Genomic DNA, 27,172 nt, shown 5'->3' on the forward strand with positions numbered 1-27,172 from the left:
TTCACAATTATGTAATCAGGTCAAACTTAATAGGTTTGAACTTACAGTAGTAATTGATCTAGATGAATGATATTCTCCATCACTGACTCAGTATGCAGAAAAACAGAGGAGAGAGTGTATAGTACTGCTTTATTGCCTGAGCCTAGATTTCATGGCTCATAGAGAATTCCCTTTTGTTCCATTGTGTGCAAAAGCAAAGGTTCTTTGTTTGAAGCATAATTCAGTAGATAAAGAAGAACAAAGACATAGCTGTGTTAGTCTGGAATATCAGTATGCAAAGAGATCTTGTAGAACCTTTGAGACTAACTGTGTCTTTTATCTACATCAGTAGACAAAGGACTTTTGATCTATTAATTTCTTTTCCCAAATAAAGCCTAGTGACTTTAAAAAAAACACAACTGGAACTTAATTGCACCGGCAAATATTTTTTAAAATAAATGAAGTAATTAATAATTGTATTGATTTTTTTTCAAATGTATGTATGTGTGAAGACACTTTACAGAATGTAAAGAGTCACATTACCCTCATATAAGAGCCTTTCCAAATACAGAATCTATTGATTACAGGCTCCTCAACTGGTTTTGTATGAGAATATTTGCTCAAATATTACTTGATTTGGAATTATAATTTTGACTATATTTGTACCTGCTTATTTGTTTTATTTTTTGTTTAGTCTGCATTTGAAGTATATTCACAAAATTTAAAGTAGACTTTTTTTCTTGGAGGAGGGTTCTTTACATCACCTGCCTTTGCCCAAAGCTTGGAAGCGGCTTCAACATTTGGAAAAAGTCGGGCAGGCCTTTAGATGTAATATTTACGCACTCACACACATAGACAAGACCATCTCATACGCATAGTATCACATCCAAACACTCTAGGTACAATTCTTGAAAAATAGTTCAAGCAAATGCAATAGTGTTGGAGAGTACTGAATTCATAACACTGAAATAAAACTGCCACAGTTGGAGCATTCCCAGGGCCAACAAGGCAGAGAAAGGTTTTGTTTGTATGTAATGAATGAAGTGAAAGAGTCAAGCTTCAAAAGCTGTGATTTCTCTCTGGTGGTGGGATAAATATCTTATATTTGCTGTGTGGTATAATCCCATTTCTTCACTATGGATAAATATCCCAATGATGGTGCTTTCAAGAAAGGAATGTGTGTATCTCTCTGTTTGTACATCAGTCTATGTCACCTGCCATAGGCACAGGAGAGACATTTCAGTTATTAGACTGTTCAGATACTGATTACAAACTTCTGAATTTCCTACCAAAGAAGTCTTGGGTAGCCTCCTCCTTGATCACCTTCTACCTGTAATGGGAAAAAAGTTTCATTAGACTAGTGTGTAGCCTACTGAACTGATTTACTCTGTGCTGGTTACTCTGTGTGTCTCACCTGTGTTTTAATGAAATTATATTTTCAATTAAACTGACTGCCATTTTTTTTAAAAAAAAACACTGTTATTTGTAATTTTAGAACAGTTTTAAAATATCAGTTTACTATATTGTAGTGCTGTGTAGACTGGTAATTTTAATAAGTATGTATTATTAGCTACACTGGGTGTTTTTAATGCAACATGAAAAATATTTAATTAATTAATAAATGTGGGACCCTAGAAAAAAAGCAAAACAAGGGACTATTGTTCTAAAGAAAATTCCTGAGCTTTGGAAAGAATAGATAAGAGAAGAAAACATTTACTCTGCTTCCATGAGACTGTTTATCGAGGTACAGTGATTGTAGGTAATTCAAAATCTTTCAGACCTTTTATGATGCATTCTCCCCTTAGGTCTAACTCTAAAGTCAAGCTTTATATAGGTTTTCATGTATATAACCCTTCATCTGAAGTGGCAGCAGCGGGGGGGGGGGGGGAGCCAAATTTTGATTCCTAATAAGAATTAAGATCCTTAATGAAATTTTTCTTCATTATCCAGATTTCTAACATTGCACTGTTTTCATTTCCTTGATAACTTTGCGTGCCCCTTTTCTTTGAATGTTTGAACTCTAAATGGTTGACTGAATTTTTCAGTTACTGCAGTGCTAGAAATTTGGGGACTGAAGGAAAATTTCATTGAGAGGGCAGAATTCCTATTTGGGGGCAATGCCCTTATTCCCCACCCCACTCCCACCTTCCACCACCAGTAGCTATATCTTGGGGGCAGAGGGGAGATCTCAATTCCTTACCACCACCAATTGTGAAATTGATGCGGTGGTGGGGGTGGTTTTTTGAGTCGCAACCAATGAAGTATTTGTTTGTTCCAGTTTCTCTGGATCAGGGAGATGAAACTGTAAATCAAGCCTCCCAAGAGCTCATTTCAGGCTCCCTAATATTTTCTCAGTGATATCAGGCCAAACATTTCACTTTTTGACAGGCACACTCCAGAGTCTTTTCAGAAAGCTATAGTCAGTATGCCTCATAAACACAACAGTGGAAATCTTCTGTTGTTCATTTATGGAAGAAGCTCAGTGTTTTATCCTTATTTCTGTGTGTTGTTTCTCATATTTACTGATGATATTGACAGTTCCATTTATAATTTATATGCTATCTGAGATTTCTTGAATAAAAAGAAGTCAGAGTGCAGCTGAAGCTCCCCTGCAAGGCACAATGGATGGAAAAATTACAGTGGTTACTTAAGTCTTGTCTATAGCTCTAAAGTCTTGTAGAAGAGATCTGGGATTCTGGAAGATTTTTTTAATTTGGGTATTGAACCACAGTGATTGTAGAAGTCGATTAGTATTCAGCTGTCCCTTGTGTCTTTATCTATCCAGGTGTATGAGAACTCCTCCAAAATGGAACAGTTTGTGACTCGCTTCCTATTGCGGGAGACAATGAACCAGTTACAATCCCTGCAGGTCTCACTGGAGTGGGCTGCAGACACCATTGAAGAACAAGCTGGCCAAGAAAGGTACAAAAGCTATCTGATAGACTGTATCTCCTCATATGAGACTGCCTGCACCCTGGCATCTTCGGGGGATTTATATTTTAATTTATATAATTTAAAATGCTTCTTACTTGAACTACTTTTTCATTGGGTAAAAAGCCGTAATTTCATCCATTGAAAGACCTGGAAGCAAGGCAGGATATTGAACAAACCTAAAAATAAGGCTGACCCTAAAGATACATGAGCTAGTGTGATGTAATAGTTTGGATGTTGAAGGAGGACTACAAGAGACCAGGGTTTTAATCCCTTCTCATCCCTGGAACCCCACTTGGTCAAGTCACACGCTCAAAGAGGAAGGCAATGACAAACCTCCTCTGAACCAGTCTTGCCAAGAAAACTCAGTGATAGGATTGCCATAATTTAGAAATGACTTGAAGGCACACAGCGACACAACTAAAGATAAGTAAGCCATGTAGTCTGAATTCTGCATTGAGTTTTTATATAGGCATTTCCCCAGAAGTTGGGAGACACTATTTCTGGGAGAAATTATTTAATTTCCAGCTATATTCTACAAAATAGTAATGGGAACTGTAGCAATTGCCATGCAGATATGCTATTACATAGTGTTACATACATAGTAATAATTCTGGTCAGGAGGAAAGAACCCACTGATGTTAGGAGTTGCCAATGTGTGGTTGTTAGATCTAATCTTACTAGAGATCTACCACTAGGTGACATTATCCATTACTCCTAAATTGCATATAATGTAATTTACATTACATTAATTACACAGAATGAACATTTAGATAACAGTGATGTTTAGGGTGTGTCTTTCCCCCCCCAAAACTCTTGTCTTCCTCATCTGGAAAATTAGGAGACTTGCATGCATAAGATCACATAAGAGCAAATGAGATGTTAAGGGGAATGCTGATTCCCTGCAACTAACCCATTTTTCCTTCCACCATGGGATTTCCTCAGAGATACAATGGGCCCTTGGTATCTGCTAGGTTTTGGTTCTAACACACACACACACACACACATACACACACGGATACTAAATTCCATGGATGCTCAAGTCTCAGTAAATACAATGGCATAGTAAAAAAAAGTGGTTTGCTTTTTGGAATTTATGTTTTTTGGAATATTTTCAAGCTGTGGATGGTGGAATCTATGAATAAAAAATCTGCAGATATGGAGGTCTGAATGCAATCAGTCTTCAAAATTAACACAATTTTTACTTTCCAGTGGTCAGTCACAATACAAAACATGCTAAATGCAACATACACAGGTGAGGAAAACCATGTTCTGTGATAAACAATAATATTTCACCACTTCAGGGGCACATCTTCTAAAAATGTGCTAAATGTATAGTTTACTTTGATATATTGACATACCAAGAATGATCTCTAGGAATGTATTGTGTCTATTCTTTGCTCATTAGGAAGGATGTAAAAAAACCACAAGCGCTTGTTGGACCACGCACTCTAAAAAGATGTGGCCGTAAAGTTCAGAAGAACATCTGCTTGTCTCCTACAGATCCTTATTCAGGGATGCTGACCACAGGTATGAACAGCTTCCATATTAGCATTTGTATTAGTATGGCTAGAATCAGGGGTAGGCAACCTGCGGCCCGCGGGCCGGATGCAGTCCGGCGAGGCCTTGGGACCAGCCCCAGCCCAGTCTTGCCGCCGATTGCCGCCGGGGCCTTTGGGGGGCAATTGTCTATAGAAGCCTCAGAAACATGCATTTATATTAATATTTTTTAAAAAAATCAGCAAAATTTTTCACGTGTCCTCCGTTTTTTTAAAAAAAGTGTCTTCCATTTGAAAATTTTGTCCTACATTTGTCCTGGTTTATTTATATATTTATTTTTTAAAATAAATTATTTAATTATTTATTTTTTTGCTTCGGCCCCCCCAGTTGTCTGAGGGACAGCAACCCGGCCCCCAGCTCAAAAAGGTTGCCTACCCCTGGGCTAGATTCTGTAAGACCACTTTAACTGCCCTGGCTCAGTTGCTAGGGAATCCTGGGGATTGTAATTTATTGTAGCATTAGAGCTCTCTGACAGAGAAGGCTAAATGTCTCCCAAAACTACAGTTCCCAGAATTCCCTAGCATTGAACCAGGGCAGTCTCAAACTCGATTATTTCTGCAGTGTGTTTTGGACCTTAGATAGAGGAATGTGTTAACAAGAAATCTTGTACACATTCTTTCATCGCAGTTAACCATGGACTGCTTCACAGAGCCATAAGTATCACTTAATTGCTAATCACTCAATTACTCAAAACTTGGATGTCCTATTATGGATTTATGAAGAAAAGCTTTGCCTTGCACAGTTTGAAGCCTTGCCTTGCCTTACTTCAATTTAATCTATGAGGGTTCATTCATACAAATCACCATTTGAAGTTGAGGTAAGCAAATTATTAGGTATAATATTCCAACAAGTTCAATGTCTTCATTAGGAGACAGTGGGTTTCTTTCTCAAAAAATGTTAAAAGTGAGAGAGTGGCCTCCAACTCACAACTTTCTAATAATGTTAAGGAAAAGAATTTTATATTTTAGTATTGTTGTTGTTATTATGGTGGTGGTGTCCACCACCCTAGCCATTTCACCTTTCCAGAGGCTGGCCAGGGGTTGACAGGATATCAAGGCAGCAGGAAACTCTTCACAAGCCATCAGAAATCCATCTAGATCATTCTTAATGAGTTTCCCATTCCTTGCAGAAGTTCTGAGTCCCAGCAAGTCTAAGCCCTTCCACATGGTGATCTGTCCATGACAGAACTAGGGACACTTCCTCCACTCCCAGATCACATTCATTTGCTTTCCCTACTACAGAAAACAAGATCCAGAGTGTGCCCAGGAGCATAAGTAGGCCTAGATACCACTTGGGACAGACTCATGGTTGCCATTGCAGACATGAAGTCTTAAGTCATTCCTGAAAGGAAAGCTTCAGCATGGATGTTGAAATTTCCTAGCAGGACAAGCCAGGAGGATTCAAACCCCAACCCTGAGATCACTCTGGCTAGCTCAGTTCAGCAGCAGGGTAGACAATTCACCAATAGAATTCCTAATCTGTCCTGGCCACCCATTTTCAGGTAAACACACTCAAACCCAGAAACCTGTTTAGGGCACTTGGTCAAGGGGATGGAATTTTGATAGACTAGTACAACTTCACTTCCCTGCTCCCAGGTCTCATCTGTTGCTGAATCTGGTGGACAAAAATGAGAGAGGGTAACCCTCCCAACTTCATTCAACTAGGTATCTGTGATACACACCAGGTTGGCATGCTCATCCAGGACCAAATCCTGAATGGCAGCTGACTTTCTGTTTACTGACCTAGCATTCACCAGCATTTTCAACTATGGGGTTGTACTGCCAAGACAGATAATCACTTTTATCATTTCCCTCCTTTCAGTTTCAATATATTGGCACTTACATTTCAGGGATGGAGAAATGGTGAATTTGATGATGTCACTCCATGGACATCTGTTATCTTGGAGGTACATGGTGCAGCTATTGGTCTGTGACAATCACTTGTTTCCCATTATGTTTATTTAGGCTCTCAAGTAGCATTATAACAGCTTTCTTCTAAAGAGCTTGAAAAAGTATTTCTGATTTATGTACAGACCACAGGTTAAGGCTCTCCCACTTTAGAGTTTTCATTGCAGAAGTGGCATATGGAAGTATGCCCATAAATGATAATACAGTATCAGAAGTGGTCATGGCTCATTTCAAGATATAGCTCCTGCCTAACTTGCAGCACAGAGCAAATTATTTATGAAATATTTGAAGATGCAAGGAAAAACGTCATGTGGAGACAGAGGAAGAATGGAACATTCATTGCCTTGCTTGACGAGTAGGGAGTTTTGGTCTGATGGGTAGTGGAATAATAATAATAATAATAATAATAATAATAATAAACTAAATCTGCCTGGTTTTTTGATAAAAGGGAAGAGTGAAGGTTTGCCATCCTGCCTGTTTCACTTTTAATCCATCTGAAATCCTCCCTGTCCATCAAACTGCTGCCAAATGTTGCCTTCCTATGATTTCACCTCAGACTTTGTTCTGTTTGCATTGCACCCAGGCGTTTGTGTGAACACCAATAACCACTGGACTTCTCAGGTTGACCAGCTACAGCAACTTATTGACAAACTGGAATGTAAGGTGGGTCAGCAAATGAAACTACTAGTACACATAATTTCTCTAAGACATTGATTGCTGGTCAGTTGTTTTGAATTGGGCAGAAATCCAACTTAGTTTACATCAGCATGAGCCCTATTTTTTTTCCAGTTATGTCTTTCTAGTGATCAACCCAATTCCTCCATATTTCAATTCAGGGACTCTCTGGTCCATTGTAGGTTAGCCCCAACTAGAGTGGACCCATTCAATCAATTGTTGAATGGTGAATCAACAAATAAATAAATCCCACTGATTCAGTGGGTCTGCTCTAGTCAGACTTTAACAAGATTTAGACCTTTGAATGTAAACTCTTGCAGTTAGGCTCACCCTTGTTAGAAAAACTCTTTGTTATGGGTGATGTCTCTTGCCTGGTGGTTCTGAAGTGGTACGAACTGGAACAGATGCAGTCTTCTCTGGAACTCAGGAACAAAGTAACTTCAACACAGATGTTTACTCAAATGAGGGTTTATTGACTTAGTTGCTATTTACACATTCACAGCAGGCTACTATACATACTTCTCTTTCAGTGTCCATGCTAGAAGAAAAAAAACCTGAACATGACATCAGTCTTTGTTCTCTCAAAAGATCAACTTTCCCACCAAGTGGACACACCTCTTTTCCATGAAGTCACCATGCAACACAAGAGTATAACAACAACATATTATGCTTATATTTTGTCTACCTTGTTCGTCCTTGAACACTTGTTCTTCCAGGCCTAGACTTCCTGGCCTTCAACAGGAACCATTTTAAACTTTAGTTAACCATTGACACATCTGAACATTCTCAATACAAATAGTTTCACAAAAGCTACATGACTCTTTGTCCCCCCTCCCACCTCATTCTCTGCATATGTGCATATCTGGATGTATGTAAACAGCATGTAGGAGCCACAGTAATTTCAATCTGTTGCACTATGTGTTTCAAAATAAAGTGGCAGTGTTCTGTCCTTTTTCCAAGATGTTCCTAAAGTGAAGAGGTGGTGAGAGCTTTGAAGTGAAGAACTGCTTGTGGTACCTGTGTTGTTGTTATTGTTGTTGTTGTTGTTAAAGTTTATTCATATAGCGCTGTAGATTTACTTATAACTTACACATTATTTTGAATTTGAAGTCGAAGACTTTCATGGCCAGCATCCATGGTCTTTTGTGGGTTTTTCAGTCTATGTGGCCATGTTCTAGAAGAGTTTATTTCTGACATTTCACCAGCATCTGTGGCTGGCATCTTCAGAGAATGCATTCTCTGAAGATCTCAGCCATAGATGCTGGCAAAATGCCAGGAGTAAACTCTTCTAGAACATGGCCACATAGCCCAAAAAACCCACAAAAACCTATTTTTAATTTATATAGGTATTTTGAAGATGGAATTCAGCACCTTGGATAGCTCTAGCTTACAAAGTTAAAACCCAAAATAGACTCAGCATTTCACTGATATAGAGTGTATCTACACCCTAGAAATGCAGTTTTGCACCACTATGAGTGCTGTAGCTCCATTTGTGGAATCCTGGGATATGTAGTTTTACAAGGTCTTTAGCCTTCTCTGCCAAAGAATGCTGGTGCGTCAAAAAAAATACAATATTTTCTCATTTTCTTAGTTAGCATGTGCACATGGGTTTTCTAATTAGGCCAAAGCCTCATTTAAATTTGGCTGAAGATGACACATGGGCCACAGGTTGCTCAGCCCTGCTTGTTGCACTAAGGTCTAAGGTTTCTCCTTTATCTGCCTTCCTACCGTGTCTCCCTCCTGCAAAAGGAGAAGCTTCCATTCCTTCATTCGGCAGCACAAAACAAAGCTGATATACAGACATACAATGTCACTTGCTGTTGGATATGTCAACTGCCTCAGATGAAAATAGTTATGTCAGAAGTGACTAAAGAAATATGAAACCTCTTTTGGTGGTACATGGTGTCTTTTGGCTGTTTCTCACACACAAGATGCCACTTAATGTTAACATTGTCAAATAGTGATCATATGTATTACAACTCACCCCAATTCATTATCAGAGAGATCAGGCGATTCACTGCTAAAACTGACACTGGTTTGTCTCTGGACATCTGGTATATATCCTCTGGAAAATATTCATATTCAGATGAGCTGTACCTCCACAGGAATGGTTTTTCTAATCTGTTCTGGTTCCAAACCTGTTCTGCTCTTTGTTTTATAATACCAGGTAAACATGCAGAGTTTCTGCCCTGGCATACTTTCATGACATTCTGATCTTAATTTATAGTGACTGTGTGTATATCCAGTGAAAAAGATGCTCATAGTGTACTTAATATATTTCATCTACTCATTTTAAATTATCATCTTTTGCAATAATTCTGAATTTCTGCCTCTTCAGAATCCAAGGCTGGAACCTCTGAAAGACAACATGGTCTGCAAAGGAAGGGATTCTGTAAGTTTTTCACCACTTCTGCGTTATTATTGCCGTTATTAATACTTGATATAATTATTACCAATTGATAACACAAGTCAGTGCATGTAAAAAAGGGAGCACCTAAGAAGAGAAATGCTTTGGTGGTGTGTAGTGAATTTCCTGTAACAGTAAGCAATTCTCCCTGAACTCTCATTCTCATGGTTACCGTGTTTGCTTCTGGCATACAAAGATGACCAAATCTGGAATAATAAATGTTACAGAACCCGTTCTTTTACAACTGAGTGCAATTCTTGGCTATGAAGGACTTCCATCAGGGACATTTGGTATTCTTGAATGCAGCATGTTAGAACTGGATCTCCCCACCTACCCTCTGCCATATCTTTTACTTCCTGCAGCACATCTTGGTGGCACAGAGACAAATCTCAGTGGGAGAAAGTGGATTAGAGGCATTCTGCCAGGCACTCCAATCCTACACGGAAATCACATCTGGACAGAGCAGCTGCCTACAGTAAGTCTTCCAGAGTTTGATTTTTATAGGTTGCTAGGATAAGAAACATCTTTAAAAACAGTTCTTGTAGCTTGGGCTGAACTCTCTGTCTTCAGAGAATGAACCTGACGCACTCTGCCAACTGCCAGGGAGGTATTATTTATAGAACCTTGAGTATATACAGTGCTGTTTCATGTTTTATGTCTGACAAACATCCATGAACTAAACTGTCCACCTAACAGCTTCATAAAACAGATAAATGTGACAAGTGAGACACTTGTTAAAGAGAATTATTACTTCTTGTACAGATAGCAAAACAAACAGAAACACAGAAAGAGATGTCCTGTATATAAATGTGCACTCACATGGTCATCAGTCTGGATTCCTGTCCCCATCCCTACTGATACACACACAACCCCCTCCAAATTTACTAATAAGCAATTGGTACAATGGAAATATATTAATAAATGCCTGGATTTCAGTTGCTAACTGTTGGAAGAAACAAAATCTCTTCCTTCTACAAGAACAATAGGAAATAAAGATTCAGCAGATATGTTAATGCATTAATGTATACTTTATAAACAATGCTTTGGAATGAACTGAGAATTAAATTGCCATTTCTGGAACCCCTTTATTGTTTACTGGAACAGGTTTAAGTCCAGTGAAAATGCAAAGCAAGATGCATTGACAATTATTTATGATACAAGTTATTTAAATTACATGGTTCTAGAATTGTTTAAGCATTAAGTTGCCCTTGGTATCATACCTGGGAATCTGCATGGCTGCCTGAAAATCCCAATAGCCTTAGGGACCAGTGTATTATTCAAGATGGAGTTGGCACAGAGAGCAGCAAATAAGCAGAGTACTCTCTGCATCACACCTTTTGCCATAGCATTGGGGCATATTTTGCTGTGCACTGACATTGTCCCATGATGTGTTTCCCTGCCAGCACTCAAATTCATTGGGTGGTGGAAACAACATGTGTGGGTACCTAAACACTGGAACAGAGATGACAGATGTGTAGTGTACCATACATGGCTGTACTGCAACTCCCATCATCTCGCATCATTGGCTATTCTGGAAAGGCTGAAATGGATTGGAGACCAGAAAAATCTGAATCACATTACATTAGTGGGTGTTTGGGTGACTGACAAAAGTTGGTATAAGTTTCTCTTTCACACTATACAATTATAGCACTTTGACTCCACTTTAATTGCCATAGCTATATCTGGAATTTGTAGTTTGGTTAGAGAATGCAAAATCACAAATTCCAGGATTCCATGGGATAGAGCCATGACAATTAAACTGGTATCAACTATGTTTAACTATGCAGTGAGAAAGAGACCAAAGCTACAGTTTTCAGGACTAGTTTCTCATAACACTTACTTCACTCCTGAAATGGTTGTATAACTGGGCCCTCTGAAATAAGGTCTGACACTAATATTGATTCCTTTCAATGAAGAATATTGGCATGTTCAGTGATTTCATTGGAATCAAGGAGATGTAGAAGTTCAAAGAGGAAGATAAAAGCTTGGGTGTTCATTATTCTGCACCACAAAGACAACATAACTAATGTGGCCATCATGAAAAGCCAAAATGCTCCTTTAAAAAGAACTGGGTGTTCTTTTACATTGACTTGAGGACATCATTTTTTCTGTGCAAACAATAATAAGAATCCATCCATGACTCACCATATATAAATAATTATAGTATCAGAGTCAGGTTCAGTGTCAGTCTCAAAGTCTCATTTTATATCTACTATGCATTGCCTGGCACACAGTGACAACAGTTTTCTACATGGCTTGTCTTCTTTTCCTGTAGTGTATCTGCTCACAAAATGATGTTGAGCGACACATGCTTCATCTTGTATGAGTTCTGGCAAGACGTGGCTTCATGGGGAAGGTTGGTGATTCCTTACTGTTTGTGGGATTTTCTTTTGATGGCTGAATAATGCAACTCAAAGCTCATTCAGTTTTGGTGAATGTATATATGTGAAATTGCCTAACACTGAACTGTAGCATTGATCCATCTGGTTCAGTGTTTCTTTACACTGACTTACAGCAGCTATCTATGGTTTTAAACAGAAATCTTTCTCAGTCCTACCCGAGGGGAGGGATGGAAAGGAGGTATTGGGATTTTCTGTGGAGTTTTAATATATAAGCTGCCTTGATTATCTTTGATAGAGAGGTGGAATACAAATAAAAATTTTATTATTATTTATTAAAATGGCAGGGATCCAATTATTTTTACGGTGCCATTGCTCACCCATTTCCCAGTATCATCAAATACTTCAAATGTATCTAGGGCATTTCCTTTTAAAGTATAAAGAGAGAGTGCTTATCAAAATCACAAGGCAAAATCTCTAAGGTCATTTACTCAACTTCTGTCTCACTGCCAAACTATCCAAGAAAACCTGGGGAAAGTGTGAGGGCAACTCAAGATTTTCAACCAATACTTAATTCTCTCACATAATTAAAGCTCCAGATGAAAAAGGGATCCCTGTATTTTGGATCTCTGTTGGTATCTATGCCCATGTTCACATTATTGCTGAGAATGTTTATGGCTATGAGGATTCTACTACTGGATAGTATAGATATTTGACTATCTTACTAGTTCACTTTTATTCTTGGTATTTGAGGGTGGCAGTCCTCCTCTTTCCCTGTGCATTTATCAGTTAGTGAATGATATTGCTCAAGTCTAAGTATCAGCAAGTCTGGGCCTATACAGATGGGTGGCAGCCGCCCCTGTACTGGCCGGATCGGTGCCATAGCAGCCTAATGCAGTGGCACCGATCTGCTCCCTCTGGGAGCAAAAGAAGCCACCCCAAGCAGCTTCCTGGAAGGGGCGACATAAGCGCCACAGTGTCCCCTTCCATGCTGCACCATTTGGGGGCTGTGCCACCTGTGTGTCACCATGGCGCACCCCGTGTGGATGGGTATACACCAAAATGGTGCACAGACGGTGCAGTGAGGGCTTGGAGTGTGGGGATGCTAGGCTTGCCATATCCCGGATTCTGCTGAGACATTCATGGTTTTTGGCAGTTTTGAATGTCCCGGCCTGGCTCCCATCTCCGCTGCTGCCACCTCAATCATGCGGCAGTGGCAGCATGCAAGGCCTAGTTGCCTCACTAGGCCTAGCTGGACTTGGATGGAGCTCAGGGCGGGGCCTCCATCACCACCTGCCATGCAGGGTGGGGCCTTAGCCAGCCAACTGGGCCCCAAGGAGCAGGACCTCCCTGGCAAGGCCTCTCCTCCAGTGGTGGCGGAGCCATGCACAGGCCAGCCAACTGCCTGAGGCTCCGTGCCGCATGGCAGGCAGTAGTGGAGGAGAGGCTTTGCTGTGGGGACCTCCCTTCTTGGGGCCCAACTGGCTGAGGCCCCTCATGGCTCCTCTGCCTCTAGAGAAGGCCTTACTGTGGCAGCCTCTCTCCTCGGGGCTCAGCCAGCTGGCAGAGAGAAGGCTTTGCAGGCTGGCTGGGCCCGAAAGAGAGAGACCACGGCAGCAAGGCCTTTTCCAGAGGCGGAGGAGGCACTGTGTGGCTCCTCTGCCTCGGAAAAGGCCTTGACAGCTAGCTGGGCCCTGAGGAGAGATGCCACGGCGCAAGGCCTTCTCCAGAGGTGGAGGGCGTGCCACGCAGTTAGGGTTGCCATACCTCCGGACCTCGAAACCGGGAAAAATGTAGGACAAAAATTTCAAATGTAGGACACACAAACATGTGTCCTACATTTGAAATTTTTGTCCTACATTTTCCCTCGCCGCTTGGGCTCCGCCCCTACCGCAATCGCAGCGAGGCCCAGGGCCCAGGCGGGGAGGGAAAGCCTCCCTGAGTGAAGGATTCCCTCCCCGCTTGGGCCTCCGGCCTCGCCGCGATTGCGGCGGGGAGCGGAGGCCCAAGTGGCGCAGGAAAGCCTCCGCCTTAAGGAGGCTTTCAGTCGCCGCCTGGGCCCCCGGCCTCGCCACGATCGCAGCGGGGAGCGGAGGCCCAAGCGGCGCGGGAAAGCCTCCGCCTTAAGGAGGCTTTCAGTTGCCGCCTGGGCCTCCGGCCTCGCCGCGATTGCGGCGGGGAGCGGAGGCCCAAGCGGCGCGGGAAAGCCTCCCTCAGCTTGCCACATCCTGCCCGGGGGCGGGGGCAAACCAGGGCGGGACCGTGCGGACCCGCCCCAAACTGGGAAAGTCCCGCCCCCAGGCGGGATATGGCAAGCCTACACGCAGTGCATCCTCTGCCACTGGAGAAGGCCTTGCCACCATGGCCTCTCTCTTTGGGGCCCAGCTGGCCTGCAAAGGCTTCTCACCGCTGGCTGGCTGAGCCCCAAGGAGAGAGGCTGCTGCGGTAAGACCTTCTCCAGAGGCAGAGGAGCCGCGCAGTGCGTCCTTCGCCTCTGGAGAAGGCCTTGCCACCGCAGCCTCTCTCTTTAGGGCCCAACTGGCTGGCACACCCTTCTTCAGAGGCAGAGGAGCTGCGTGGTGCCTTTGCTGGCTGGCTGGGCCCTTCTTATTTCTCCTCCTCTTCTTCTTTTTCTTCCCCTCTTCCTCTTCTTCACATCTTCCTCCTCCTCCTCTTCTTCTTTTATCTTCTTTTTCCTATTCTTCTTCTTCTTTCTCCTCCTTTTCTCCTTTCTCCTTCTCCTTCATTTTTCTCCTCCCCCTTCCTCCTCTGTTGTTGTTCTTGTTGTTCTTGTTGTTCTGGTGTGCCTTCTGCTCCTTTCTGACTTATGGTGACCCTGCAGAATTTCCTTGGCAAGCTTCTTCTTTGCCTTTACTTTCCCCTGAGAGGCTGAGAGAGTGTGACTTGCTGCCCAAAGTCACCCAGCAGGTTTGTATGGCCAAGCTGGGATTTCAACCTGGTCTCCCATTGTCCTAGGCCATTACACCATGCTGGACCCTCCACTGCATTTAAAGGTACAGTACTCAGTTATTCTTTGTTGTTGTGTACCTTCAAGTTGTTTTGCACCTTATGGAGACCTTAAATCAAACCTATCCTGGGGTTTGCTTGGCAATATTTGTTCAGAAGAGGTTTGCCATGGCTTTCTGCTGAGGAGGCTGAGAGAGTGTTACTTGCTTGAGGTCACCCAATACAGGGAAGCAAACCCTGGTCTCCAGAGTCCTAGTCCAACACACAAAGCTACATCTCAAACTTCTGTCCAGGAAGAATGTCAAAATGTCCTCCATTTTGAGCATGAGTGAGAAGCATGCGTTTACACTGTTTTTTATTAATGTTTTTTGTCCCCCATTTTTTTGGAACGTCCTGCCATTTGTCCTACATTTGTCCTACATTTTTGCTACTTCAAGCCCTACATTTTTCCTACACTTTGTACTAGTTTTGTGGAAGGTAATGATGGCAACTCTAGGAGATGCTCAACCCTCACCCTGTGAACAGGCCAGTGCTTTTTGCTGGTCTGTTGAGCCCCTAATAAAAATTAATAATCTGCCTGCCAGTGTTGAGCCCTCCCATCTTATAAAGAGATCTGGAGCCTCAGTGTTTGCCCCTTTCCTCCATTGCTTTGGCCCTCCCTTGTTTGATCCCCTTATACTGAGAGTACAGTGGACCCATGTTATACCCTGGGGTTTGGTTCCAAGATCCCCCGTGTATAACAAAATCCAGGGATGCTCAAATCCCATTAAATATAATGACATAGCAAAACGGTGTCCCTTATAAAAAATGGAAAATGAAGATTTAAAGTTTGAAATTTATACTTTTTTGGAACATTTTTAAACTGTGGATGCTTGAATCCATGTATAAAACATCCGTGTATAAGAAGGGCTGACTGTATAAAACATTTGAAATCAGGCAGATGCATTTGAATTCATATCTAATTTGGTCTTGAAGTATGATACAAACCTTCTGAAGAAATTGAAATATGTAGCTGCACCACTCAGACCTCTAAACGTTGCCCATCCATGCCCTCAGAACGGAGGTATTTTTTAAAGGATATGCCTGAGTTCATGCAACAGGAATGGGAGGAAACACCCATAGATGCAGACAGTGCTTAAGAAACACTTATAAAGTATATTACAAAGGAAATAGAGAATGACTAACAAATTGTGTGACAAGGAATAGATTAATGGTTAAAATGGAATAGGAATGGGGGAGAGATCATAGTGTAGTGATTTTAGTGTTTCACTAGGACTCTGGGAGAAGTAGGTTTGAATCTCTGCTCAGCCATAGAAACTCAGTGAATGATCTTGGGCAAATCATGCTCTCTTAGCCTAAGAGGAAAGCAATGGAAAACCTAATCTGAATAAATATTGCCAAGAAAACCCTGAGATAGACTTCCCATAAGTCAACCTGAAGACACAAAACAACAACAAAGAATACCTCTAGAATGAAATGGACTGGACTCCATGAAGGACTATGGCGGGTTACAGACCGCCGAAAAGCGGCGGCCTGTACCCGCCCCTTTCCCTGACGGATCGGGGCCTCAGTGGCCAGAGCAGCAGCCGCTGAGGCCCCAATCCGCCGCTTTCCAGGCTGCAGGGAAGCGGCAAAAAGCCCCTTCCCCGCAGCCTGGAAAGGGGTGTCCTTGGGGCTTCAAGTTCTAAGGACACCCCGCGGCGGCGGGGAGGAGGCGAAAGGGGCCGCTTGGTCCCTTTCTCCTCTGCGTCGCTGGGCGCAGCCAACTGAAAGCTGCGCCCAGCGATGCAAACGGCAAAAGGAGCTCCGCTTCGGAGCTCCTTTTGCAGCCGGGGAAGGGGCGTACTATGCGCCCTGGCGCGGCGTGATAATGTCACGTCCGCACCGCCCCGTATAGAGGCGGCTCGGTTGTGACGTTGTAATGGCGGTGGCCTTGTGGAACGGCCGCTGCCATTTTGTGCACGCTCCGCGCGTGCTAGGGTTGGAGGCATCCAGAAAGGATGCCCCTTTCTAACCCTAGCATGTGCAGAGCGCACACTTTTAGGCCCGTTTGTAACGGGCCCTATGCTAGAAATTTCTTTTTCTCCATCTCAAATGTGCCACAGATTCCTTTATATCTTTTGACAAAGAATGAAGGAAACTGCAATAAGCAATAAAGCACAGTCACATTTATGAACAGGGTTTTAAAGGCTTAGTGTTATGTCAATAAAACCATATCATAAGAGTTTGTGGACAAAAAGGAACAAAGTGGACCACACAGGAGTTAGGATGGGAAGAGTCCTAGGACATTAGCTATAGGGAGAAGGTTTGATAGGACTTATTGCCCTTAGAAGGGTACAAATGTATTCTGTTCCCATTCATGTCCTTGCTTTACAGCCATGTGCAATCAGACTACAGTATGAAGTTCCAACATGCCATCATGGAGATAGTGGACTCTCCAGAACTCTTAACCACTATGCTTTTTCCAGGTAGGGCAATGTACAATACAGTTTTCGGATTTTTCAACCCATTTTGTTGCTTTTAAAAGATCCTTCTAACAACACAGAACATTGTGTCAGGAGCATGCCATCCCCATCTTGTAGCTACAGACACACTTAATAGCCAATACACTGTGCCGCATTGTTGGACTTTTAGGAGCTGAACAGACTGCGCTGCAGCTTTTCGGCACTCCTTTGGTGCTGTGTCATCTAGATGCAGGGCCAAAGGAGTGCTGTGATGCCACCCACCATGTGGTTGGGTGCACGGCATCACACCAGCATGAGGGTAGAGTCAGGGCATGCATTGTGCTGATGCCACACCCCCACTTCACCCAAAACTGGCCTTTATGGCTGGTCTGTCAAGGCTAATTGTTCCTTACCCAATCCACTTTGTACCATTTTGCTGAACAAAGAATTCTGGAGGATGTGAAAGTTTGTCATTTTAATAACATTTAAATGGTCCCAATAAAGGTTTTATCCAACTTTGAATTAACTCACAGTGTGTACTTGTTCGGCTGTAATTGTTGGGAATTTCAAAACTAATATCTATATAGTGTGCTCAAGATCATGCAGTTCAGACCCACTAGATATCTTTGATCAGTCCTAAACAGCATAGACAATGGTGAGGGATGCTGGGAGTTATAGACCAATAGTATTTGGAAGGTCACAAGTTGTCCACCCCTGAACATGAGCCTATTGTATGTTTATATGCTTATGGGTTCAGTTGGGTTTATTACCAACTAAGTTGTATAGAATCACAACCTACCTTTAAGATAAGAAACTGAAACTAGCAGGCAGTTGGGAGTGGCACATTACATAAAAGAGTTGTTGTTGTTGTTCTTTTAAGGACAAGAAATCCAAATTGGCATATAAGGAATATGATGTCTTTATTGTTATTATTACCAGAATGGCATAAGAAATGTATAAGATGCGAAGACACAGCACAAGATTTGGTCAGAAAGTACATGACACAGCAACCTACTGAAATATAGAGTATTAGAGGTTATATTAGCAGTGTATATAAGTACTATGGCAAACTAACAGCAGATATGGCAGGTTGCCAGGGAGAGTTGTAAATGCTGCGTTGAGTTTCATCAGGATAGAATGACAGGTTAGCTGGATCAAATTGTTGAAATAAAAATAACTTCTTGGCAAATCCAAAGACCTAAATATCCTAAAGGCACAAGATCCTGTCTGATCTTGGAAGCTAAGCAGGTTCAGCTCTGGTTAGTACTTGAATGCCAACAAATATAAGGTGCTGTAGGCTGTATTTCAAAGGAAGAAACTGGCATAACTACCTTTGAGTATTCCTTGCCTAAGAAAACCCTATAAAATTCATGGGGTCACCATAAATTGACAGGTGACTTGAAAACACACACATATCCTAAGTAACATGTATGAATTAAAGCGGCAATACTTCTGTCATACATACTGTGAATCCTTCTTTTTCATAGGAAAAAATGTACAGTTTTGAGCTTACGCTTTCAAATTATGCCAAGCACTTTCTCCTTAATTTCTCTTTCTATTTTGATTTATTAACCCTCAGTTTCCTGATTGGGATGTCATAGGAAACTATCATTTAATATACAACAGTAGAAGTACAGTTTACCAAGTAAGGACAGAGTGTATGATATCACAAGGCCTACTTGATAAGAGCAGGATTCTTAACTAGGTTCATATCTGAGAGTAAACTGCAATCCACTTTATGATCTTTGCAAACATCTTACATTTGCTTCCTTAGCTTCATGGTGGATCATGAACAATAACTGATGTTCCCTCAAGACAACCAGCATGTAGATGGATCAAGCACTCTCTTTCATAGAAAGCTTTCCTTCCAGAGCTGTCCTTCCTCATCCCACTCTCCTTCAGTGTTGCTTTCTTCCTCTGTATTCATGTAGAATGCTTCCTTTCTTCTGCAACTGTGGAAATGGGACAGTGCTTTTGAATGTACCCTGCCATCCTGCCTGAACATCACCTGCATCCTACTTCCTTGTTAACAGGATTTTTCACTCAAAGCAATGGCATATCCTTGCTAGCATGTTGTCTAAAAGAACAAACTATCATGAAAGCATTATGGATGGTGATATGACAGTCAGTTGACTGTCATTTGTAACATGTCAATGCAAAAGTAGAGGATAATTTATATGCTCTTTGGCACAGTTCTCATAAATACTGACAAGGGAACCTTCTCTGTGGTTACCATAAAAAGTACTTTCTTGCATGATAAAGAGCTGTAGCAGTATCTGCTTAGATTCTTCTTGAATCAAAGTGAATCTCTGTTAAAGGCAGTCATTGATTTGTATCAAATAATGAGTACTGGGATGAAGAAATATGGTCCTTCCAATGGGAACTCTTTGACTGCAACTCCCATCAGCCATAGCTAGCATAGTCAAAGGCTGAAGAAGATCTAGAGGATCACATTGCCCATCCCTGGACTTGACAATATCGTCTGCAGTCTGATCAGTTTCCTAAGCCTTTGTTTTATCATATCTGTAATGCTAGATGCTATATCCAATGTAGAGAACTGATGTTTAAATTTGCATTCTTTGAACGTTGTATGAAATCCTGAACAACGTAAAACTTTATTTTCTCTTTAAAACAATCAATATGAAGTAGAAATAAGCAGAATGTGGGTGTGATTTTATTTTAGGATAGCTGAAAACATGAAACAATGAGGATGGTGCTATGTTTTCATCTAGGAATGGCTAACTCCTCTCATCTCAAGGGCTATTCAATTCTTTGGTCAGAAGCCTGAATGCCCAACTATAGTTTCATGCAGAAACCAGAGCCGGTGTGTGTGTATGTAAACTAGTATTCCAGAATTACTGGGACAGCATGGGAAATAGCAATTTCAGTTGTATTCTGAGAGCTGTAGTCCTAAAAATTAATTTTTCCAAGCTCTGGCATAAACTAACTTGGTTAGGTCTCATAATAAAAGTAACATCATCACTTTTGATCTAGCAAGGGCTTCACAGTTATGGAGAACATGTAATGAGGCAAAACGGGGCCATTGCATATTTGATTTGCTTCTGTCAATGTTCCAGACTGCTATTTGCTTAAAGGAGGCCTGTAAGTCTCCCTCTTTCTCATGAGATAAAAGCGACAGTGGTGTGGTCATGAGGAGCAAGGATGGGACAATTTTAGGCATTTCAGTTTCATGACTTCCTCATTCCCCTGATGGCAAAATTGTTTCAGCCCACCTTTTTGTGTGCATTTCGCCTTATAAACGTATTTCATACACACTTTTTTTCTAGCGTGTGTATTTTTTGCAAGCATTCTTTCCCCAGTATATTGTAGTTTTGTGCACCTTTCTCCCTAATATACAAATTTTTGTGGAGGCTTTTCCCCTGTTGTAAACCAGAATGCAAAGGTCTGAAACTTGCCAATTTCTCTGTGCAAGTGTGTGTTGGTTCATTTATAAGTTCTGCAAGTATACATTTGGTTACACTCATACACAAATGTAGACCTGACGCGATACTGCTATTTCTCCCGTTGGGAGTTTCATAGGGAAAGAAATTCTTGGGGAAAGGGGTAAGCATTCCCTTGCCTTGTACTCTTTTTCCCTGTGGGTGTTTGCAAAGGGGGACTTTTAAGATTTCATCATACTTAGCCTCATTGTAAGGTATTTTGTACGTTGGAAGGTTTGTACATAGAAAACTCTTCTACACAAATGTATAGCACATATGCCAAAAAAAAAGTCTCATTACAGTCTGTTTCCTGGGAATTGTAGGATGTTATGGAGAGGGGCTTAAGCCTTTAGAGAATTCCCAGAATCCTCATCAAACTACCATTCCCAGGATTCCTTGAGAGAACCTGAACAGTCTCTTGTTTTGCTTCAATTCTCTGACTGGTTTTTGTAAACAGGCAGTCCAACAGCACTTACTCTGCTACTGGGGAAAAAATAACCTTTAGAAAATAGAAAAGAAAGTTTAATGGTGTTCAGAAACAAAACATAACTTTCTCAGAACTAGTGGTTTGAAGCTTTGCCATCAGTATATAGCTCCCCCATAAAAATAAGGGACATCATTCATTTGCAAAACAAAGAAAGAGAGAAAGCTATCAATCCAAGGAAAGCAAAGTTACTTATCCATTTTACAAATGCCTGGTTATTTAGTGTTCTTTTTGTGTAAATTCAAAGCTGTCTGTACTCAGTAACCAAAACATGGCTGTGTCTCCTGTTTCTTTATCTCTTAATAAACAATTCCACACTCCTGCACTAGACTGTTTTTTAGTCTGTCTCTTCTGATTAATTTACCTCTAAGTCTTTGTATGAGTAACAGAAACCAGAGACATTGCAGGTTCCTAATGGAACCCCTTCAGAATAATGCTCTGACTTTATCTCTAATAAATACAGAGCCTTTGACTGCATGCTTGAGTATATTCAAGGGGGGGGGGGGTCCACTTGAAAATGTACTATTGTTCATTTGAACATTGATGGCATGGATGTGTAACCTACTATTCTCCACAGCCCAGCTGAGCTGTAAAGAAAAAATGTTGCCATGGAAAAGATGCTGCTATTAGCACTGGGACAGCAATCCAAATTGTTATTGTTGGGGTGTAGGAAGCATTTCTTCAATACAAAGCAAGGAAAATCCTTTCTTATCTGTAATAAGTGAGTGGACATAAAAGTGATTTAAATGTCAAACTTCTTAAATATATTGAAAGAGCAGAATATTTGATACTGAAATGCCTTTAAATCAGAGATAAGAATGGGATTTTTCTTCTTAGTGTTATGTCCTGGACCATCTTACAATGAGGCGAACTTCTCAGTAGACATGCATGCATTTTTTTGCTGAGAAGGAGCAACTACCAGGGATGGGAAGGGGTACCTTGGCACACTGTGCTCTGTTATCCTCCCCATCCACCCCTGACATTTTAAAATCTTTTGTGAAAATTTGTTTCAGCCAAAAGAGCCTCCATGCCATGTGACCATGGAAACACTTTTGTCATTTTAGAGGTGGGTAGACTGCTTCAGGCTTAGGAAATGCCTTTTCTTTTAAAAAAAGAGTCTTCTTCCTGTGGAGTTTTTTTAAGAAGAAAAAATCCCGTGCTTGGGCCAAAAATGGTCCTGGGGGCAAAAAATGCTCCCTGGAAAGCATGGGCATTTTTGACAAAAACAGTGAAAAGGGAATTTTGAGGAGGTATAGGAAGAAGCACAGGAGGTGATACAGGGACATGGTGGCTTAGTGGTTAAGATGCCAATTCTGACGATCATAAGGTTGGAAGGTTGGCTGTTTAAGGCCCAAGTGCTGCATGATGGGGTGAGCTCCCATCATTAGGCCCGGCTTCTGCCAACCTCATAGTTAAAAGCATGCAAATGCAAGTAGATAAAAAGATACCACTTTGGTGGGAAGGTAACAGTGTTCTGTGCATTCATGCTGGCCACATGCCCATGGACTTGTCTTCAGACAATGCTGACTCTTTGGCTTAGTAACGGAGATGAGCACTGACCCCCTACTGTTGGTTACAACTAGACATTCATGTCAAGGGAAAACCTTTACCTTTATCTTTTTACAGGAGAGTCAGAAGACAGTGTAGCATAGTGGTTTGAGTGTTGAACTACAATTCTGTAGATCAGGGTTCAATTCCCCACTCAGTCATGAAACCCACTGGGTAACTTTGGGTAAGTCACATGCTCTCAGCCTCAGGGGAAGGCAATGACAAACCTCCTCTGAACAAATCTTGCCAAGACAACCCTATGACAGGTTCGCCTTAGGGTTTCTATAAGTCAGAAAGTGCTTGAAGGCACACAACAACAACAACAACAACAGGAGGCTCAAAAATCTCTTTTGGGGAGCCCACATGTGGTTTCCAGGATGCATTTTCTCCAAATCAAGATGCACTGATATGACCAGGGGTCGGCAACCTATGGCCCGCAGGCCGCATGCAGCCCGCCGAGCCATTGGGACTGGCCCCTGCTTGGTCCTGCTGCTGATTGCTGCCGCCAAAGGCCCCGCAGGGCCTTTGGCCTCTCGCAGAAGTGCGCAGGGCCTTTGGCAGCGGGCAAGGGGGGCCTTGGGCCCCTCGCGCAGCTGCGCGGGGAGGAGGAGGAGGGAGGAAGGAGCAGGAGGAGGAGGGAGGAAGGCGGAGGAAGAGGAGGAGGAGGAAGAAGAAGAAGAGGAGCAGGAGGAGGAGGAGGATGGTGATGGTGATATTGATATGAGCCAGCTTCAGAGGCATGGCCAATGTAAGTTGCTGTGATTTTTACAAACTCATGCGCAGTGAAGAAAAACCACAGTCCCTTGACCAAGTACACACTTCTGAGAAGTACATTTGAACTCAAGGGCAAATCACTTCTTGTGAGACCACCTTGACATGTTCAATATGCATAGCCATGTGAACCCATGTTCAGTGTGAAACCCAAAGAGTTTGGTTATGCAATAAGCCTCTGAAATATGCAAGAGATTGCCATGTTAAGTAAAGCCATGTTCAATGCTGAAATGTGCTGTTTGGAATGGGGAGAGGGGGGGTTGGCCAGAAAGGGAAGTACATTTCTGCCATCTGTCTGGGAATAATGCCCAAGTGTTCTCCATTTTGATCATGCCTAAGAAACATGCATTTATATTAACATTTTAAAAAAATCATCAATTTTTTTGCATGTCCTCCATTTTTAAAAAATGTGTCCTACATTTGAAAATGTTGTCCTATATTATTTAATTATTTAATTATTTTGATCCTCCCCCCTGTTGTCTGGGGGACACCAACCCAGCTCAAAAAGGTTGCCTACCCCTGGATATGACTATCAGATACTGAGCATGCAATACAAAAGGCACTATCCTGTAGAAGAGAGAGGATACACCAATGCACAGTGAAAATACCAGTTAAAAACTCAACATTGTGCTTGCAAAGACTTGACCTGATAAGTACACAGAAGCTGAATCTTGTCCACTATCTTTAACATTTTATCCATGTATGAAAATATAATAGAAATTTCTAAAAGAAAATGATTTCTTTAAAAAGTTCATACAGAAAACATCTTTTAAAAATGATTTCCAAATTAAAGAGTCTCAAATGTCATTCCATTTGCCAGCTTAATTCCATAAAAGCTCGTAAATGAAGGTTTGCAGATGACAAAGTCTATTCAATTCACATTATTCATTACTATGGAAATATAGGTTGAAATCCTGCATCGGGAGATGTAGCTATGATATCTCCTGCTGCAGCTTTCCAAAATCCTAACTCTGAAGCTTTCCAAGTCCAACATAGTGATTTATGAAGCACAGAAGAATGGGGCAGTGAGTAATGACATGTTCATCCCTTTTTTGGTTATGAGTGATGCTGAGACAAGCTGCTGCAGAGTCCTATTGGGATCGTGTCATACCTGTCTGCCTCACTGCACCCTGTAACCAGGATGGGGCTGGACAAATCATTATTCACTGCCTTACTCTCCAGCACCTTGGAAATGGCTGTGCTGGGGAGGGGTTGTGAGGTAAGAATTTGGGAACACTTTGGTCCTTGCGATTGTGCAATGACTGTAAACATATTCAAATGATTACAATACTATCCATCACTCTTACGATATCATACTTATTGAATAGGATGCAAGCCACAATGTACAATGTGCAGACCTATTATATGTAATTGTATACCAGTATATAATTCTATTTAGTTCCAACCTAAGTATTAAAAGAACTGTAATATGTTCAGTGTCTAATAATTGTTTCTACAAAGTGTTGAATGATATATGCAGCTGAACTCCATATCACTGAGAAAACAGTGCTGCAGAAAAGTGTTGCAAAAAAGTCAGACCGAGGAAGAGTGACTGGCTCAAGGTCATCAGTTGAAACTAAGCTGAAAATAGTCACTGCGTTGGTACTGTAACATTATGTCCTCACAGACTCGTGTTTGCCTCTTCAGCCACCTTGTATCAATTGTTCTACAGTTGTTGCAGCAGTTGTTTGTAATTAACCATCAGCTAAGACTTATCTTTTCAGAAGACATGCTATCTTTTCCATGTCCTAGTTCCAGAGAAGGGGGAAAATCAATGGCTCTTAAGTTAATATCAATCACTTGCCTTATTTCATCAGGCTGGTTACACTTCCATGCATTTGTTCGATCAGACTTTGTGAGATAAGGCAGCCAATTGGATCTTGAGTCTTGCCCTTTAATGTACCATAGCTAAGGTCACAGGAGGACAGCCCAACAATTGTATATTTCTAACACTTTCAGAAATTTCTTCAGATCTCTTTTTGGTCATCAGCACAAAAGAAATCCTGCACAGTTGATTGTGCCTTATTTGAAATGCTTGGGACCAGAAGTGTTTTGGATTTCAGATTTTTCAGAGTTTGGAATATTTGCATGTACATAATGAAATATCTTGAAGATGAGACCCAAGTCTAAACATGTAATTCATTTGTGATTCCTATATACCTTACAAACATAGCATGAAAGTAATTTTATACCTAATATTTTAAATAATTTTTGCATGAAGCAAAGCTGGTGTACACTGTATAATTGGAATGCAAAGGTATCACTATCTTACCCAGCCATGTGGAAAAATTTGGAATTTAGAGTATTTCAGATTTTGGAATTCTAGATAAGGAAGAATCAACCTGTATTCTCTTTTTGCAACACACAACACATTTTCATTTGTGAAGGTGCTCCAAGAAATCCCATCTGCTTTTACAATCTAATAGTGACTGGAAGACAAGGAGTATCTGATATTCTACAAATAACACAGTGGAAATTCATGGTTTGCTTCAGAGCATAATTTTGTAGTTATACTTGGAATAGATTACTTCTCATTCAGAGACTGGGAAAAGGGGTTATCTTTGGGAGATAAACTTTGGAGGTCCCCTAGCCAGCATGGCCAGTGTCTTCAGGCATTCTTTTATAACCACTTTCTTGCTTATTAAACATTCTCTTCTTGTATTTTATTAAAGGTAGAAATAAAGATATTCCCTGTTGACAAGGTTGTCAACTCATGTCTGACCATAGGGGCAGTGCTCATCTCCATTACTAAGCTGAAGAGCGAGCATTGTCAGAGACTACGCTGTGATCATGTGGCCAGCATGATTGCATAGAACACTGTTTACTTTCCCACTGAAGTGGTACCTATTTATCTACTTGTATTTGCATGCTTTCGAACTGTCAGTTTGGCAGAAGCTAGGACTAGTGATGGGAGCTCACCCCATCATGCGGCACTCGGGCCTCGAACTGCCAACCTGTCAATCTTGCAATCAACAGAGTCAGTGTCTTAACCACTTGAGCCACCACATTATTACATAATAACTAAATTTTTAAAATGTGCTGTAATCCATTTATTAGGCTGTGACAGCCTCCCAACAGTAATAGCCCCCCTCCAAAAATAATAAACTCTTAAACAGAAATTCCATTGCTGGATGACAGTAGGTAGAGGATACTGGAGATGCAGATTAAGGACCTCTTCCACATAAATCTCTTTGAATCTCAGCAAATGATGTAACTGAAGTGTGTCATGGCTCAATGTTTTTCCTGTCCCTACACTGTTCCACCAGCCAGAATGGCTCTAAGGTGGAGTTATTGAAGTACAACCATGACTCAGTGGGAGGGTGCCTTTGGTTGCAAAGAGTGGAAGAGAATACCAAGACATATGAAGGCAGAAGGTGGATGTATGCTTACGTTACCAACAGGATGCTGGTCATTATGTGTGAACAATTGCCAAAGCTGGTCTAGGCAATGAGAAATAATAGTTATCTCTTCCTCCTCACCCCCTTTAACTTTACTTTACCATGTGCAGCAGTGATTTATTTTCTGTGAAATCTACCTTTTTCTATGCTGCTCTTATTCAGGTAGCTACAGTTGACCCAGCACATATTTTAGCAAGCCTGTGGATGAACCAGAAATATGAAATGAAATTCTTTATTATGGTCAAAGACCAGCATCTATATAAAACATAACATAGAAAAATAAAATAATACACATAAAAAGATTGCTTAGGATAAAAATCTG

General features: G+C 41.4%; 1 protein-coding gene across 1 annotated transcript in view; it reads left to right on the top strand.

Annotated features, from left to right (window-relative positions):
• Window positions 1–20,890, top strand: part of NECAB3 (N-terminal EF-hand calcium binding protein 3) — a 147,513-nt gene extending 126,623 nt beyond the window's left edge. Inside the window, exons 6-13 of the mRNA XM_089514092.1 lie at window positions 2,765–2,901; window positions 4,319–4,440; window positions 6,961–7,040; window positions 9,391–9,444; window positions 9,822–9,934; window positions 11,735–11,815; window positions 17,142–17,233; window positions 18,984–20,890. Of these exons, the coding sequence (XP_089370218.1) occupies window positions 2,765–2,901; window positions 4,319–4,440; window positions 6,961–7,040; window positions 9,391–9,444; window positions 9,822–9,934; window positions 11,735–11,815; window positions 17,142–17,233; window positions 18,984–19,012 (708 nt within the window). The 3' untranslated portion in view covers window positions 19,013–20,890. The remainder of the gene's footprint in view (window positions 1–2,764; window positions 2,902–4,318; window positions 4,441–6,960; window positions 7,041–9,390; window positions 9,445–9,821; window positions 9,935–11,734; window positions 11,816–17,141; window positions 17,234–18,983) is intronic.
• Window positions 20,891–27,172: the final 6,282 nt, after the last annotated feature.

This window comes from Sceloporus occidentalis, unplaced genomic scaffold (assembly GCF_023333645.1).
Source record: "Sceloporus occidentalis isolate IW3139 unplaced genomic scaffold, rSceOcc1.0.p SCAF_3, whole genome shotgun sequence".
Taxonomy (NCBI): domain Eukaryota; kingdom Metazoa; phylum Chordata; class Lepidosauria; order Squamata; family Phrynosomatidae; genus Sceloporus; species Sceloporus occidentalis.